The sequence below is a fragment of the Phocoena phocoena genome, chromosome 8, assembly GCF_963924675.1.
Source record: "Phocoena phocoena chromosome 8, mPhoPho1.1, whole genome shotgun sequence".
Lineage (NCBI taxonomy): Eukaryota > Metazoa > Chordata > Mammalia > Artiodactyla > Phocoenidae > Phocoena > Phocoena phocoena.
In genome coordinates, this window is record NC_089226.1 from 9,488,586 (window position 1) to 9,504,497 (window position 15,912).

The 15,912-nt window shown below is 39.5% G+C and overlaps 1 protein-coding gene across 3 annotated transcripts in view; it reads left to right on the top strand.

Moving 5' to 3' along the window:
- The window catches only part of MSANTD2 (Myb/SANT DNA binding domain containing 2), a 28,601-nt gene extending 14,203 nt beyond the window's left edge, over nucleotides 1–14,398 (top strand). The window contains exons 2-5 of one of the 3 annotated variants that reach the window (XR_010656124.1): nucleotides 4,471–4,560; nucleotides 8,309–8,564; nucleotides 10,214–10,274; nucleotides 12,875–14,398. Coding sequence is in view for 2 of the 3 variants with exons in the window: in XM_065882743.1 (XP_065738815.1) it covers nucleotides 8,309–8,564; nucleotides 10,214–10,274; nucleotides 12,875–13,727 (1,170 nt within the window). In the remaining variant the exon portion in view is untranslated. The remainder of the gene's footprint in view (nucleotides 1–4,470; nucleotides 4,561–8,308; nucleotides 8,565–10,213; nucleotides 10,275–12,874) is intronic. The other 2 variants (XM_065882743.1, XM_065882744.1) reach the window with 2 other exon arrangements.
- The last annotated feature ends 1,514 nt before the right edge of the window (nucleotides 14,399–15,912 follow it).

Here is a 15,912-nt window from a genome sequence, read left to right on the forward strand (position 1 = left end):
CAAATTACTTTTTTTCACAACCAAATACATAAAACTTACTAATGGGAAAAAAAATCTGTATTGTAAGTTATCTTTGCATCACAGATGGGTAGTTTTTAGTAACAAAATAACTACAAAACAGAGAATCACATGGTCACCATATGAAAGGAATCAAGTGACCTATTTCAGGGGTGAGCCTGCTCTGCATAAACATTGGTCTCATGAGTATAAGAAAGTACCTTGCTGTTTGGGAAGCCATACAATGTTGTAATGGTAAAGGTCCGTGAGGATTTTTGGAATGTGTGTATGTGTGCACGTGTAATGCCTAACCTTTAGACACCGCTGATTACAGAACAGTCATTGCGTGATGCACGGTGTGTGTATGGCAGGACTTTAAAGATGAATGGCTGTCACTGCTATCCTAGATATATTTTAGGTAATTCTCTTGAGTGTGTTTTCTAGTTCTCACGTACTAATAAAAGTTACCATTTTAATATCATCCAAATACTACTTCTAGGTGGTGCCGTGGGATGGGAAGTACTGAGAAAAGATTCAACAGAGATGCTAATGTAGCAACGTCAGAGGTAATATAGGAGGTCAGATGAAAATAACCTCTAATTCAAGTCAGTGCTTTACCAAACAACTGATTTCTTTTCCCTTTTAGGTGGGAAGTTCTAGATACATAGTGTTATCTGACTATGTTTGATGACTGACTACCTGCTGCTTTTGTCTGAAATAGTTAAGTAGTTCAGTAAACCGTAATATTTTTACCTGTCTTGTTCTAAATGGAGAAGCCCTTGAAGATGTCTAGAAGGGTTCTTGTATCCCAAAGAAGCCCTTAAACATGACCATACATACTAGGTATAGATTATCTAGTATTGCTGCCAATATGAGATTTTGTATGAGTATCTGTATGATTTACATACAGAGTAGAGTTAAAAGCTTTATGGCCATATGAGTATAGTTCCTTGAGCAACGAAAGGTATTTGGTTCTGACAATTAGTATTGTCCTCCTTGAGGGCTTTTTTCTTCATAATCTGAATGGATTAAGACCCTCAGCTCCTAGCATGGAGGAAGCTAGAAAGCTTAGGAGTTGATACTCAGTGAGAACAAAACTTCCTGAACGATTTGTTCTATGCAAGTATTTCTCCCTCATGAAGACATACTGACCAGTTATAGACACAAAAGTGAGTCGTTGATAGGCAGATTCGGGAAGAAGTGCAGCTGATAGAATTCAATCCTGGACAGTTCCCCACAAAGACCAAGGCTCCAGAGAGGCAGGAGCTCTTGGTTTCTGGTGGTCATTCTTCTATCTGACCCTGTTAAAATCCAGGAAGCAGTTGGATCCTTTTTCCTTTTCTATCTTTGACAGAACTACTGTCAAAGAATATTACATTCTTGAATATTTTATTTATTCAATTTGTAAGGCATAAGAAATAATAAAATTTGGACAGGGTTACAGAGCTCCCTTTGGCAGGTAATCCCGCCCACCCCCGCAAAGAAAGTGTAACATGGTAGATATTTAAAAATAGCCTTGCCCTCTGTTGTTAGTCCTCCTTTGTTACAAAGAAATTAATTTGCTTTGCTAATTATAACTGTAACTGTTTTATACCCTTTAGGGCTCCTACTTTTTTCAAACGGTTTTAGGAGTCCTACCTACCTTGGATTTATTGATTTTTATAAATATAATCCATCGTTGTGGTTAACCAATGAGTTTCCTGATTTTCTTTGCTAAAAAATTTTTGATCTTCTTGGTAGTGATTTACTACTTTAAAATTACCTCAGTTCATTTAATAAATATATATTGAACAATCCTTATGTGATAGGCACTATTCTGGGCTCCGGGAAACAGCGAACTAGGTAGACATAACCCCTACCTCATGGAATTTACAATCTAGTGGAATAGCTTTCTTAGGATACAGTAACATTTTGTGAGTGGCATTTAGTAATTTTTCTATGCAAATGCCTTTTGAAGGAATACTCACTTGTCTTGGGGCCTCCACTCCGCATTTGTTAATTAGACCTAGATGATCTCTAAAGTTCTTTTCCATTCAAAACTTCTCTAATGTTTTGGAGGTTGGAACCTGGTTTGCTATCAGAGCTTTGGGCAGCTCCACCCGCTCTCTGTCAATCAGTGTATTACAGAAAGTTTTAGAAAAGAGGCACTTGGCAAGGATGGTGACACAGATAGGTAATTAATAGTATTAAGTGCTGCAGGAAAGTCAGATGAGTTAAGGACAAAGTTTGAGGACCGTTGTTCTTAGTAATTAAGAAGGCATTGCTGACCATGACAGTTTCAGTGGAATAACGGATCAGATTTTGATCCCCTTGAGTTAAGGATTGAATTAGTGTAGACATTGCCTATTCCTTTTGAGTCCCTTTAGTCTTCAGGCAGTGTTAAAATGGGGAAATGTTAAGGCTTAGCCATTATCCACTAAGGAAGGTAGTCAAGACTTACTTTCCTATACTTGTTTCTAGGTGTGTGCATTTCCCTAAGTTGTTACCTTAGGTAATTTATCTAGCATCTCTATTGATAAGTTAATCAGATAGTGAATGATCAAGTACTATGTGATACAACTGGAACAGGTGATCAACATGTTATGAATCATTTATTATTGTTTAATTGGCACTTCACAAAAAACATTTCTTCCCCAGCAGGTAGAAAAAAAGCGCTATATTTTTGTGAAGAGTAAGTTGATATCCTTGTATGCTTTTACTGATAGAAATTGTTTCTTTCAAGAAATGACAATTTTGCTAATTTACCTCTTAAAGCAAATATTAATGCTGCTTTATCTAAATGAGCAGGATACTGAGGAAACTGGAGAAGTTATTCTTGAACTGGCCCCAGTCTCCAGACTCTCTTGTGAAACCTATGACACAGACTAAGTCTACCTCATTTTTAGGGTTTCTGACTAATACCTATTATATTTTTTTACGGAAGAAACAACCACATGGCGTAGAGCTGAGTTTCTTAACCAAAGGTTCTTGTATGAGCTCTTCAGAGAGTCCATGTTCCCCATGACATTGTGTGGAACAGTTTTGTATGTGTGTTCTTCTGGGGAGGGAATCCAGGACTCAGAGAAGTTAAGAACCTCTGCTCTGGAGTGGAAAAGGAAAAGGAAATCTTAAGAATAAAAAGGTTTCTCACTTGCCAAAACTTCTGTAGCACTAAGAACCGGGGAGTGTGAAACAAGTGCTGTGTTTTTGGTTTTGGTTTTCCTCTTGGGGTTTTTGGTTGGTTGGTTTTAAAGGATTAGGTGATTGGCAAGTCAGTTTGCCAAATTTTAATGTACAGAAAACCTAAGAAAGCAGGTAGTAAAGCTGCTACTGGCCCCAGATGGATTTTACCTTAAGTGACTTCCTCATCATTAGTTACAGCTCTGTGTCAAAAATATATATAGCAATTTATACTATGTCCTTAATATCCCTCTTACTGTGCAGAAATGTTTTTACAGTTGTCTGCCATTTCAGGGTTTTTTTCCCCCCTGCATTTGTGCTCACAGAAAATAAAACTTAAGAAATCTTGAGTCTTTCTTAGAGATATTGAAATAAACTCAGTATTGTTCTGTTGCCTCGGTTAACTAAGAGCAACTAATTGCAACACAGTAAAGCAGTAGCTTTAGTTTAAAGGAAGAGGATAGATCTGTTTCACAAAGCTTCCTTTGCTTTGCAGTACACATCTGCTTAGGCTGAGGTACTGTTCTTAACACTTATAAACAGTCACTGGAGATTTGCTCCCAGTGTAATTTCCCCTGTCTCTTGTGGAATATAGTATGTGATTTTTAAGATTTTGTTTGCAAATAAGTATATTCTTTATTTAATCATTTGGGTTAAAGAATTTTAAATTTAATCATATTTAGTTGGCAGAGGGTTAAGATAAACTATAATATGTAAGTCATTTCTCGTATGGCAGTTTGACAACTACATTTGAAAATCTGTTTCACTGCTTGTTTTTTCTTATAACACTGTTTCCTGCTGTTAGAACTAAGCTGTCCTCCCTGCAGTATGACTGTTTTCATCTGACATCTTAGACTGATCATGCCGGTGTTTTCTAAGCAACACGTTTATATGGCAATTATGCCTTATTTCCGTTCCTCCCTGTTATATACCCTGTTCCATCGATAGACAGTTCTGTTAGAACAGTGGTTTTGTCAGGGTGATGACTTTATGATTGTATGAAATGGGGCACATTTTGAGAAAATGATTGAGCCAGCAGCAGAATTGGTTGGCATGTGCTCATATGATTTATTTAGCTTGCTTCCTACTTTGCCATACCAGGGAGGAATTCTATTCTCCCCACTTCTTGAAAGTCAAAGGAGGGACTAGAGGACACTGAAACAAAAGAAACCTTATTTGTATCCCCAAAGTAGCTTATATAATATCAGGAAGGGCTTTGATGAAACCACTGGCCCTACTTAAAGATCTTATTTTCCAAGCCTTTCATTATTTTATTTGCCCTTTTCTGAACTCTACAATTTCCCTCTCTTGTAGCTGGTTCGATGCCCAGAACTGAATGCTGTGCTCCAGCTGTGGCCTCACCGGTGCTGAATAGAGAGGAAGAGCCACCTTCATAGCTTACATGTGATTCCTCTGCTTATACAACCCAATACTGGATTTACTTACTTTGGCAAGATAGCTGCATTGTGCACTGTATTTAATGTTACGTGTACTGTAACCCTGGGTCTTTCTCTGCATTGCTGCCGTTAAACCCCCAATCCTGCCAATCTAAAACTCCTGCCTTTGTTTCCCTGCCCCATCCCCTACCTCCAGACTCCCCTTACGTTCATCCACAATGAATGTCATCTTTATTCTCTCATTTTCTTTCACTGTAATCTTAAACTTTGGCAAAACTTTCCCTCTGTCTATAAATTGTCAGTTGTCAGCCATCTGATTTTTCTCCCTGCTTTGGTAATGGGACGTCCTTCACGTCTTTCCTGTGGTACTTTTCCTTTCCTAGTCATTGAACACTTGGCACGGTGGATTTACCAAGCATTCACTTGGCATTTCTTCTACATCAGATCTACCTTTGGACTTCTCTGATCTGACCACGTGGTCAGGTTGTCTCCTATACTTTAGTTCTTCTGTTCAGATTTTTTTGACTTCTCCTGACCTCTATCCTTATAACTTCACTCAGGATATAGTATTATCTCATAGCTCTTGTCCCAGGGAGGAGACAGTAACACTGATTTACCACGGACATTCCTAACAATAAGGAAAGTGTTCTTCTTCACTGTGACTAGAATAGTCTTTAATAATTTCAAGCAAATTCTTTGCCTTCTGAGATCTTAATTTTTAAAAAAATGCTAGAGCTAAGTGACTATAACTTTCTAAGATGAGTGAGGTAAAGGAAGAAGGAAGAGAAACAAGGTTTTTGTGTTGAACAGGAAATGGTTCTCCAAGGAAGCTGAATTGAGGTTCTTGTTGGGTTTGGTACAGCTGTCCAAAATGGGAGGCAAGACTTCGTTTTTCCTAGATTCCAGAGCATTTTCTTAATCTAAGATTTACAGTAGGTGTTACGTTGGTTTATTTAGGACTGTTGACAGAGACACACAATCACTTAGTTATATGCTTTGGTTAATCATGTAGAGTGTGGAAAGTGTAACCTTTTCTGATTTATTATGGATGATAAGAATTGGAAGGTCTCCATATGTCCTTTTTATCCATTTCCAAAGTCCCTCTCGTTTATCTAAATACCAGTGTTTCTTATAGTAGCAGTCGAGCTGACGTTTAAGTTCTTGCTTTTTTTTCTTAGTTGATATGTGCTATTTAAACAGCCTCTCCTTGGATCTGTGGCCTTTACTGAATCCAGAAGATACGTCTTTTGCATATTTATGTCTTGAGAGAGTTAAAGTCAATTTGGAAATCTTTCAACACATCAGATGCCTATCATATGCATTTAGGAGTTACCAAACATTTTGCATTCAGACGCCTAATAGATATTTTACGTATCAGCATATTGCACTATTAAAGTGTATTTCAAAAGTACACTACAAAGTAAGAGGTGGCAAGATCTGTTAGGCTTTTTTGATGAAATATAAAATATATCATCTGACTATTCTTCCATATCTAGAACGCTTAGATATTTCTAGTTTCCTTATTCATAATTACACAAGCCAAGTGAAATTTTAAGCTCGATTCGGTGGTTTCAGAGAAAGTAAATCTTTTCTGTGGTTTCCCACCATATATAGTGTCAAAGATTGGTGGCTTTGCTTACGCCTAGGTCACGTCCTAAGTGTGGCCCCTTCCTTCAAAGGAATGTTAGTTTTATTCCCTGACTTCTGAAATAACCCTCCATGACAGATCCAGCTGGGCTCTTTTGTGTGCTGAATGCCTTTCTCTAGGCGGCCAGTAAGTAGTGAGCAGTGGCATGGTTTCCATCTCCATTTATGGCCTTGGAAGGGTGACAGGGACATGGCTGGGACTCTCCATTTACGGTCCTTGGAGGAGCTGAGAAGAGTGGCTGGGGTGTTCTTGGAGGGCAGAAAGTAGACATTGTGAGATAAAAATAAATAGGAGATGTTTGCAATTCAAATTCCAGTCCCTGGGGGGAGGGCAGAGGGCACCGGGAAGGGGAGTGTGTAGGAAGTCAGATGAGATCTGCTGCAGGCATTTGTCTCCTTCCATTGGAAGGGTTGCTCATCACACATTTCCCAGGTTCATTTCTGGTTTGTTCCAGAAAGTTGTGTGTTACGTACTTGTGACTCTCCTTTACAAAGAGAGAGGAGGAACACTAATTAAAGTGTGGCAGAAACCTAACTTCTTTAAGGCATCATTTGAGGCACCAGAAGAAATCTCCAGAAAGGGAGAATGAGGCAGGGGATAGGCTGGCTGGTTTTAGGACGGGGTGACTCTAGCCACTCCTCTGCTTTTGTCAGAGGGAGATCATCATCCGTGTCTTAGGTTTATTATTCCTTTTGCCCATCTGGATTTCTGGCCTCGAGGGACAGATCTGCAAAGTATTTGACAGAGTGTCTTCCTGTAGCTTATCAACTGCGATTTAAAGGTACTGAACTTCCGAGGAGGCCCGATAAAGATTATTCAGAGTTGTCTTTGTTTGGCGAGAATAGAGGACATACTGGCATATGGAGAGTCATCTCACATTCAGGAGAAATTTATAGTCCGGCTAATGTGTGTAAAGTAAGCCTGAGGTGGACTTGTTTGGCACAGCTGAGTTAGAAAGTATTTGGAGGCACCAGAGAAAAAGGGTCTTGTCTGTCACGAAAATCCTCAGAGTAAAACCTAGTAGAGTGGAGAGGAGAGTAGAAGGAACAAAAGGAGACAGCGATGGGACAGAGGACGAATGTAACTAAACTAAATTTGGAACTAAGGCACAAGGACTGGGACTAAGTCCTTGATTTATCTTTTGAAATGTCGTGTAAGATAGTATAAGATGTACCATGAAACTAAGGAAATCATCAGAAATACGCGTTAGAAGACCACAAAGCAAGTTGAAGGGTTGTGCAAGATAATAAAGCTATCCAGGTTTCATCTGTGGATTTGCATAATGATATTTGCTGTGTGCCACAAAAAAGAAGTGAAATAACACCCTTCCACCTCACTTCCCCCGCAAAAGGAAATCATGGGCTTCATTTGTTGGTGTGTTTGGCTGGTGGTTTGAGTTGGTAGTATAGACTAGTATTATCACTGGCTAATTTTTAGATGTAGGTATTAGTGTATTTCTTGATAATTGATGTCTGAGACTGGGAATCTGTAGCATTATTGATTTGATCTCTTTTAAATTTTAGCAACTTCCCCAAAGACAGAGTGAGTTAGTATAGATTATGGACTATGTAAGTAACAAGTTTTACCAGCTGATTTGTTTAGGCAATTGTTTTTACCCCGTATTCCTTCTTATCAAGGGTAAGGAAGGTTATATTCTTTGCTTTGGGAAATTCTTCTTTCTGTCCTCCCTCCCCTCACTTTTTCCAAATTCTGGGCACAAATAGCAGCTCTTTCTTTTCTGTGGCAGGTGTGCATCCTATTGGCTGGCTGGTATTTCTTGTTTTCCTTTTTTTTTTTTCTTCCTCTTTTAAAATGGGGGTGGGGGTGTACAAATACGTGTATGGGACACATGCAATAATGTCGTAATGTTTCTTGTTGTTTAATGGATAATTAATTGCAAAGTAATTGTTTGAATTATAACATGTTTGAGTAAATGCTAAATTAGTATTTTTTTCTAATATAATCATGAATTTAAAATCTAGCATTCCTGTAACAATGTGTCTGTGTTTGTCTGTCTGTGTCTGTCTAATAGTAATTAATATCTGTGGTCCGTACCTGGAAGAGGAAGTACAGCTTTAAAGGAATAACAAAAGACTTTGTGTCTTAGACCCTTCGCAGGTGTTACAGTCGGGTGAAAGAACATGGTGTTGGGAAAAGAAAGAGCAGTTACACATTTGAACAGTTGGAACAGGTGTTTGGTCAGGGAGGATGGGATGCTCAGCCCTGCCAGCCTGTACTTATTAACAGTAGTGGCTTGTACCAGGAGCTGGAGTCAGATGGCAGCACTATGGAGGAGTATTCACAGGAGGACTGGGGAAACCACAGTCAGGATCTGCACGGCTATCCAACAGATCAGGAATTGGGTAAGAGAGCCAGTATCTATGTTGCTTGTGTGTGTGTGCACGCACACGTGCGTGCGCGTGCATATACATGTCTTTATGTGTGCACAGGTACTTCATATCTGTAATATCTGCTTATACCGTTCCCACCGACAACACCACGCGTATAGCCAGTCTGTTTGGGCATCCTTAAACTACCAGCCTAGTGCTTAGTGACTTGGGTTCCACAAAGTTCCTAAAGACACAGAAGAATTCCTAATTCTGAGCTGCATGAGGAAGCTCAGTGACAGGCTACACGATTAAAAATACCCAGCACCTCTTAGTTCTAAGGTGACTGCTAAGCGCGTTGGCTCCTGGCTCGACTGCTATAGATATAACTGTCGTTTCCTTCCTTTATCCCCAATACTTTTATTCTTCCTGACTGTGATTTGCAAAAGGTCCCTTTCCAGGCTTCAGTCTGAACAGTCAATGAAGGGAAGCCTTGGTTTGAAAGGAGCTGATATTTGAACATTATCAGGGATCATACTCCTTCACACTCTGTAAAGGATCCCATCCCAACAGCAGCTGGAATGATTTATTCCCAGTCTTCACATTAAAAATGGAAAAAAACACAAACAAAACAAAACACACACACACACACACACACACACACACAAAAATGGAAAACAAAACTGGCCATCAAATCTAAACTTGTGTGGACTAATTAAGAGGGTATATGTAGTTGTTTTTCTTTTTTCTTTTCCATAAATGCTCCAGTTTTAATTTTCATAATTTGCAAGTACTAATCAAGTTTCTGCTGCAACCTTTGTACATTCATAGCAAGTTGTGTAATGAGTGCTCACTTATAAGTAAATGTTCTTGCTCTCCAGTGAAATACTCAGGTAGCCCCCAAGGAAGGATAAGTAGGGTTGGTACTATAAATGTGCCTCCCTAGCTTAAGACAAAAGCCAATGGGCACTATTTTACAGAACTCCTGATGACAGAGAAATGCCTAATTCGAAAAAAAAAGGATTAAATGTTAATATTTCTTGTGAATGCTGTATCTAAAGGGATCTCTCAAATATCAGAAGAGAGAGGGAGCGAAGAGGTTATAAAACTGTAAGACTAACACAACGTAAGAGAGAGAATTGATGACTAGAAGAATAAGAAGGGCAGATGCTAAGTGATCACTACCTCTTAATTTCAAAACGGTACTAAGATCTAAATTACTTTGGCATCCTCTAACTCTGGTTTTGCTGGAGAGAGTTAAGTCACCTAAACCTTTGGGGAAAAAAATGACATGCATAGTATATATTGATCCTGATATTAGGGGAATAATTGCTCTCTAAAACCTACATAGAAAGTCTAAATAGAACAGAATTATTTTCATTCTCGTTCCTTTAAAAATCATGTTTGCCATGAAATTAAGCTTTAAGCTCCTAGCTAGAAATCCACTGGTGACCTTGAAGAATTTTATACTTGTAGAGCTGGTTTCTGATCTTGCATATAAATGTATGCATCTCATTATGTAAGAGTTATATTTATAAATCTGGCATTGGACAGTGTTTGACACTAGAATTAAGTTCTTGCGTTGGAAAGTATGGAACAAACAGTAGACATATAGCTACTTAGCTACATAAATGTATGCCACCACTTAGGAAAATATAACTTTTTTCCAAACCTCTGTTTTTCAGATGAAATACCTGTCACAAAGAGAACATTAAAAATAAAACAAGAGTCTTCTGAAGAAGCACAGTAAGTAGATGTTCCACCTTTCTACAAAGTGTATTTACCTAAATAATGACCAAAGTCTTGCTGTAATGAAGCATGCTATGAGAGTTACAGCCATGCCACTGAGAAAGCATGTCTAGTTGTTCTTCCTCATCTTTTTAGCCTAAGCTTTCCAGTGGTTAATCCAACATGTTGAGAATGTTGTATACAACAAGAAGAAATAAATATATGAAAATAAGCGTGTTTATGGTATTTTCCTGGGTGTGCATGTGGTATTTGGATGTTTAAATATGATACAGAGATAAGTCACAGGGCCCAGAGTTTGTCTGGGGTTAAGTGAAATGATAGGAGGGCCAGAGGGACACTTAAATTCCTTATAATATTCCATTTTGGGACTCAAAAAGCAAGCGCTTAGGAACTACAGGGGAGGCCCAATTGACGTAACTAGGGATGAACTCAAGCTTCACAGAATTGGTGTCACCAGTCTCAGACCCCCTGAACTTTTCCCACGGTTGGAACTTCAGAAATAGAACAGACAGTTCTCAGGAACTGTTTCAATAACTGGATCTAGTTCTCATTGTGCTCCATAGGTGTGAATAGCTCATCTGAGGCCTGAGCCCAGGGAGCTTCAGGCCGAGATCAGATCAGTGGGGCAGGAAACTGACAGGCTCTGCAGAAATGTCCTGTGTGGCTGCCTCTACTCCAGGTTTCAGCTCACGGGGTGAGAGGGTTCTAAGAGGCAATTCATTTCCCAATGCAACAGTTTCCTCCGAACTGTTCCTTATTGATGATTTAGGGCTATGACAGTGCTGAATAAAATAACTTCATTTGGGCACGGGATCTTTTCACTCTAGGTTTAGGTGGGATTAGCCTGAACTAGCTGATATAGCCTGTAGTCAGATACACCATCCTTCACCCACGAAGAAGAGTCACCACTGATTTATCCAATACCTACTGTATGTCAGGCATAGCAGTACGGCAGTGAGCAAAACAGACAAAAAGCTCTGCTCTCCATCCCACCCCTCCTTAGCCGAGTCCTCCTTGAGATCAGTAAAATATTTTAAAAGAGGACAGGAAGAATGGTAGCTAGGAAAGATAATTTTGCTTCAAGGCATTGACCCATGCAGAAACATGGTCCTATGTCTTAGCCTCACAAGCACCACAATCTAAATATTAGAAAAGTGATCGAGTGCCTTTGTGTACTCTGAGAAGAGAAACAATCTCCAGAAATGCAGTGATTTCATCCTGATGGCCACTTAGATACTTGAGTAGCTTTCAAGACAAACTAAAGTGTGGAGGATAAGTCCAGGGCAGTCTTTGGTTCAAGAAGCAACTGACAACAAAACATTAGCTCTTTGCCATCTTGAAAAGAAAATCAAGGAAAGTAAGAGAGAATGACTATGTGGAAGGTTCCCCAGTTTGTTCCAAAAGCTCTTCCAGAAGGTATGAGCATTTAAGAATAAAGTTTCCAGGATCTGTCGCCTTCCAAGAAGCTGTTAGCAGACCACCATTACACCCTCTTTTCTTGCCTGTGTTTGATTGTATGTGAGTGTGGTAGTTGAGTATTTTTGTAGCTTAAACGTATGATTGATGTCGAGTGTAATTGTTTGTTGCTAAGTTGATACTTAACAAACCTCAGTCTTCCAACATCAAAGTTGTACCCTACCTGAGAAATATCCTCATATAAATGTACGAATCATCATGAAGTATCCGTTGGAATTACATGAATTAAGCAGCACGTGAAACCAGAATTTCCCTGTACTTTGTCTTCTTCTGTTAACTGTCCAAATCAAAACTGAAATAATTTCTATACTTTTGCTTCCCTTTATAAAATATATTTTAGAAAAATCTCAATTCATTATCTGGAATTTTTTTTCTCTTGAAACTGAAGCTTAATAATGGAACTTTTTCATCTGAATTCTCGGATCTTAATTCTGTGCTAAACTGACAGTTCTTTTAAATTTGGGAATAGTAATGTATTTCAGACAAATAGAAGAAAATGTCCTTTTTTCATGTTTTTGTATCAGATCAATAGTCATAATCAGTTGTATATTTTCCTATGGCCAGCATGTATGGGCCAAACTTATTGAACTTTCAGAATTTCCAAGTTAGAAATGAATGTGTTCATTCTTTTAAGTGATACCTACTGGTTACTTTTCTAAATACAGCATCCTTCACCTGCTTTTGGTAGTTAGGTCTGAAGGTCATCATATGCACTATACTAGCCACTTTAAAAAGTACATGATCCTTGGTTTCTGAAATCCTGGGGTCTTATGTATCAATAGTTACTAAGTGGAATACAGCCAGACTTTAGAAGTTATGGAAAGCAGTTTTTCACTAGTTCCTAGGGACTTCCTAAGGGTGAGCATGTCTCAGATTTTAATACTATGATTATCTGGACTTGCACAGTCCAATATGGTAGCCACTAGTCACCTATGGCTATTTAAATGTAATTTAAAATTAATTAAAAACTTAATACCTCACTCACACTAGCCACATCTTAAGTGCAATGGCTAACGTATTGGACAGCCACAGACACAGGACATTTCCACCATTGCAGAAACTTCTACTGGACGGTGCCCATCTAGACACCTGAAGAATCTGACTTTCATTTCTCTTTCCAGGAAAAGAGACATCATGCAGAATATCATACAGATTTTGGAATCAGTACAGTTGAAATGGGAACTGTTTCAGAGCTGGACAGACTTTTCAAGGCTTCATCTCTCTAATAAACTGGCCATTTTTGGAATTGGTTATAACACCCGTTGGAAAGAGGATATCCGTTACCATTATGCTGAGATCAGCTCCCAGGTGCCCCTTGGCAAGCGACTCCGGGAGTACTTCAATTCTGAGAAGCCTGAGGGACGGATCATCATGACCCGGGTGCAGAAGATGAACTGGAAAAACGTTTACTACAAGTTCTTGGAGATCACTATCAGTGAGGCACGGTGCCTGGAGCTGCACATGGAAGTTGACTGGATACCCATTGCCCACTCCAAACCAACCGGTGGGAACGTTGTTCAGTATTTATTGCCGGGAGGCATTCCCAAAAGCCCAGGCCTTTATGCCATTGGCTACGAAGAGTGTATTGAGAGGCCCCCCTCACCCCACATGGAGCGACATTCCCTGGACCCAGGAAAGGAGGGCCGGGTTGACTTGGAAACCCTTTCAGCACAAGCCTCACTACAGGTGGAAATAGAACCTACCCGAATTATCTATTGCTACCTCGGGATCGCTGAGGTCAGGACTCTGCAGCAATGCTTATTTTTACATTTCCAAGCAAATACCAAAACCTTCAGCAAAGATTGGGTCGGTATTAATGGGTTCTTGTCTCAGAACTGTATTGTGGATCCTGGAGTTTCCCCCAAATCCATCTATATCAAATTTGTAGAAGTAGAGAGGGATTTTCTTTCCGCTGGCTCTTTAGTTGAGTGCCTGGAAAAAGCCATTGGCTACCCCTTAAAGTTTAACAACTGAATGTCATCCTTCATAAGGATTTGGGCTCTTACCTCTCTCTTCTCTACTCGCATCCTGTTACCCAGACTGTCCCTCATCCGGATGCTGCCATCAGACTTCATGGAAACTCTTTCCACGATGGGGCCGGTACAACTAAGAAATCATAGTAGACTTTGGGCAGAAAAAACAGACCTCACCTGAAAATGCTCATTTTGAGCCAGCAAGCTGTACAGCGGACTTGCATGGTGGGTCAGTTGTTTCTTTTTTAAAAACAAAAATCAATTTTTAAATGGATTTTAGAGCCCTGATGTAAACAAATGTAGGTACATTCCATATTGGACAAAACTTATACTTTGAGTTTCATATGAAATTGAAAAATTGTATTTTTTTCACGATGTTTCATTTTTACACATCTCTATGTCTCTATATAAGTATTATTTACAACCTTGAATAAATAAGCAATAGATAATGGCAAGTTAAATCTTGAGTCACAGTAAATAAGACTGTTTTTCAATATTACCCTTAGCTACTATTGTATATAATTTAGAGTTGCATTTTTTTCACCAATCAAGTGTTTTGCTATTCCCAATCAGTGTTGCCTGCAAAGACCTTTGTTTCTGTGATGTACCAACTTTACGGTTGTGCTGCCATTTAAACTTTTTTTTAAAAAATCATTAAAGTAATTCCTGGCCTCTTGGCGTACTAGTGGAGCTTTTTGTCGCAGAGTGTGGTCGCGCTGGCAGTGGGACTGTGCTCTGACTTTACTGCTAGGGATGAACACAACAGGGTAGGGCAGCTTCCCTTCCTTTCACTCTCTGTACCCCACTGACCAATGTCATTATCTCCTGTCAGAGTAACAAAGGTCATTGGACGTTTCATTTTGTGCTACTTTTTAAAAAGCTACAAAAGGATATTCCTTTTGGCCCTACGTACATGAATTTGTAAGAGACTCTCATTCCTCATCTTGACACTCAGTAATCAGGGGCAGCTCTCTCAGGAGCACAGGTGGAGAATTGATGTCATCATACTTCCTGTAAGAAAGGAGAGAAGATCTAATAGAAACATCCGAACAAAAATTTTAAGTGATCCATAGGATAGGAAACTGTAAGGTATCAGTCCATTAGGAGGGTAATCAGGTTTAGATCTTTCAGTGATTTCTGTGGGTCAACTAGCACTCCAGTTGGAGGTTAGTACTCTTGGCTAAGAACTACCTTACTAGTGGAGTAGTCAAGGGTCACTTTGGTCTCATGACAGGGACTTGTTAGATTGGTTATTTATCTTTAATGATTCCCCCAGCATCTCTCGGGTACTCTGCTTTAAATGGACTGCAAACCCAGGTAAGAGCTATAATTCTCCCCGTTTTTCTGTACTATTGAAGATAAAATTGCATCTTGATTGAAAAAATGTTCTTTCCTGCAACCTGAGTTGTCTTAAATCAGTGGTTTTTCTCATTCTGATCCCTCTTGGTTGGTTGACGCTTATTTATTTTTCTAGTGACTAGAGAGTTATAACCAATGGGATGACTTTTATTAATGTCATTTGAGTCTAGGTTTATGGAGTTGGCTGTTTCCTGATGTGAGCTGCTAAAAGTGGCTGCTAGTTCATGGAGAGTATAAATAAATACCCTGGACTATTTGAGTGCAGCGCCTCTTCTCCCTGGGCACAGGCTGTAGGTGTGGGCTTTAGGAAATTCTCATGAGTTTGCTCTTCTTTGGAACTTGGAATTATAGTCCTAAAGACCGAGGCTTCATTGACCATTCTGTAGCAATAATCTCATAATATTAGTGCCAAGTGCTGCAAGAAAAAGCATTATCACCAGGAGTAGTACATGGCATCCCCCAAACTTTGCCACTGATCAGCCCTGGAACTAACATCATGCTTCATTCATTTCTTCCCCCTATCCCGCTTTTCACTGCTGTTAGTTACTTAGCAGGGGCAGAACATTTGGGAACACTTAGTGAGGATGTCTGAGGTCTACCTAACGTTACCGAGAATAGGGCATTGCTAGACCACTGTGAGCGGCACAGGGTGTATGGCAAAGCCTGATCCAATATGTGTTTTCACCATGTGGCTTGGGATGGGTGAGGGGTAGGGGCAAGAGGACAAAGCTGGGCACTGGGAAATGGCGACTTGGAAAGAAAGTACCTTCCTGATACTGAATATCCATTCTCTTTGGCCAGAACAATCTAGAAAAGAGGACAGCAGG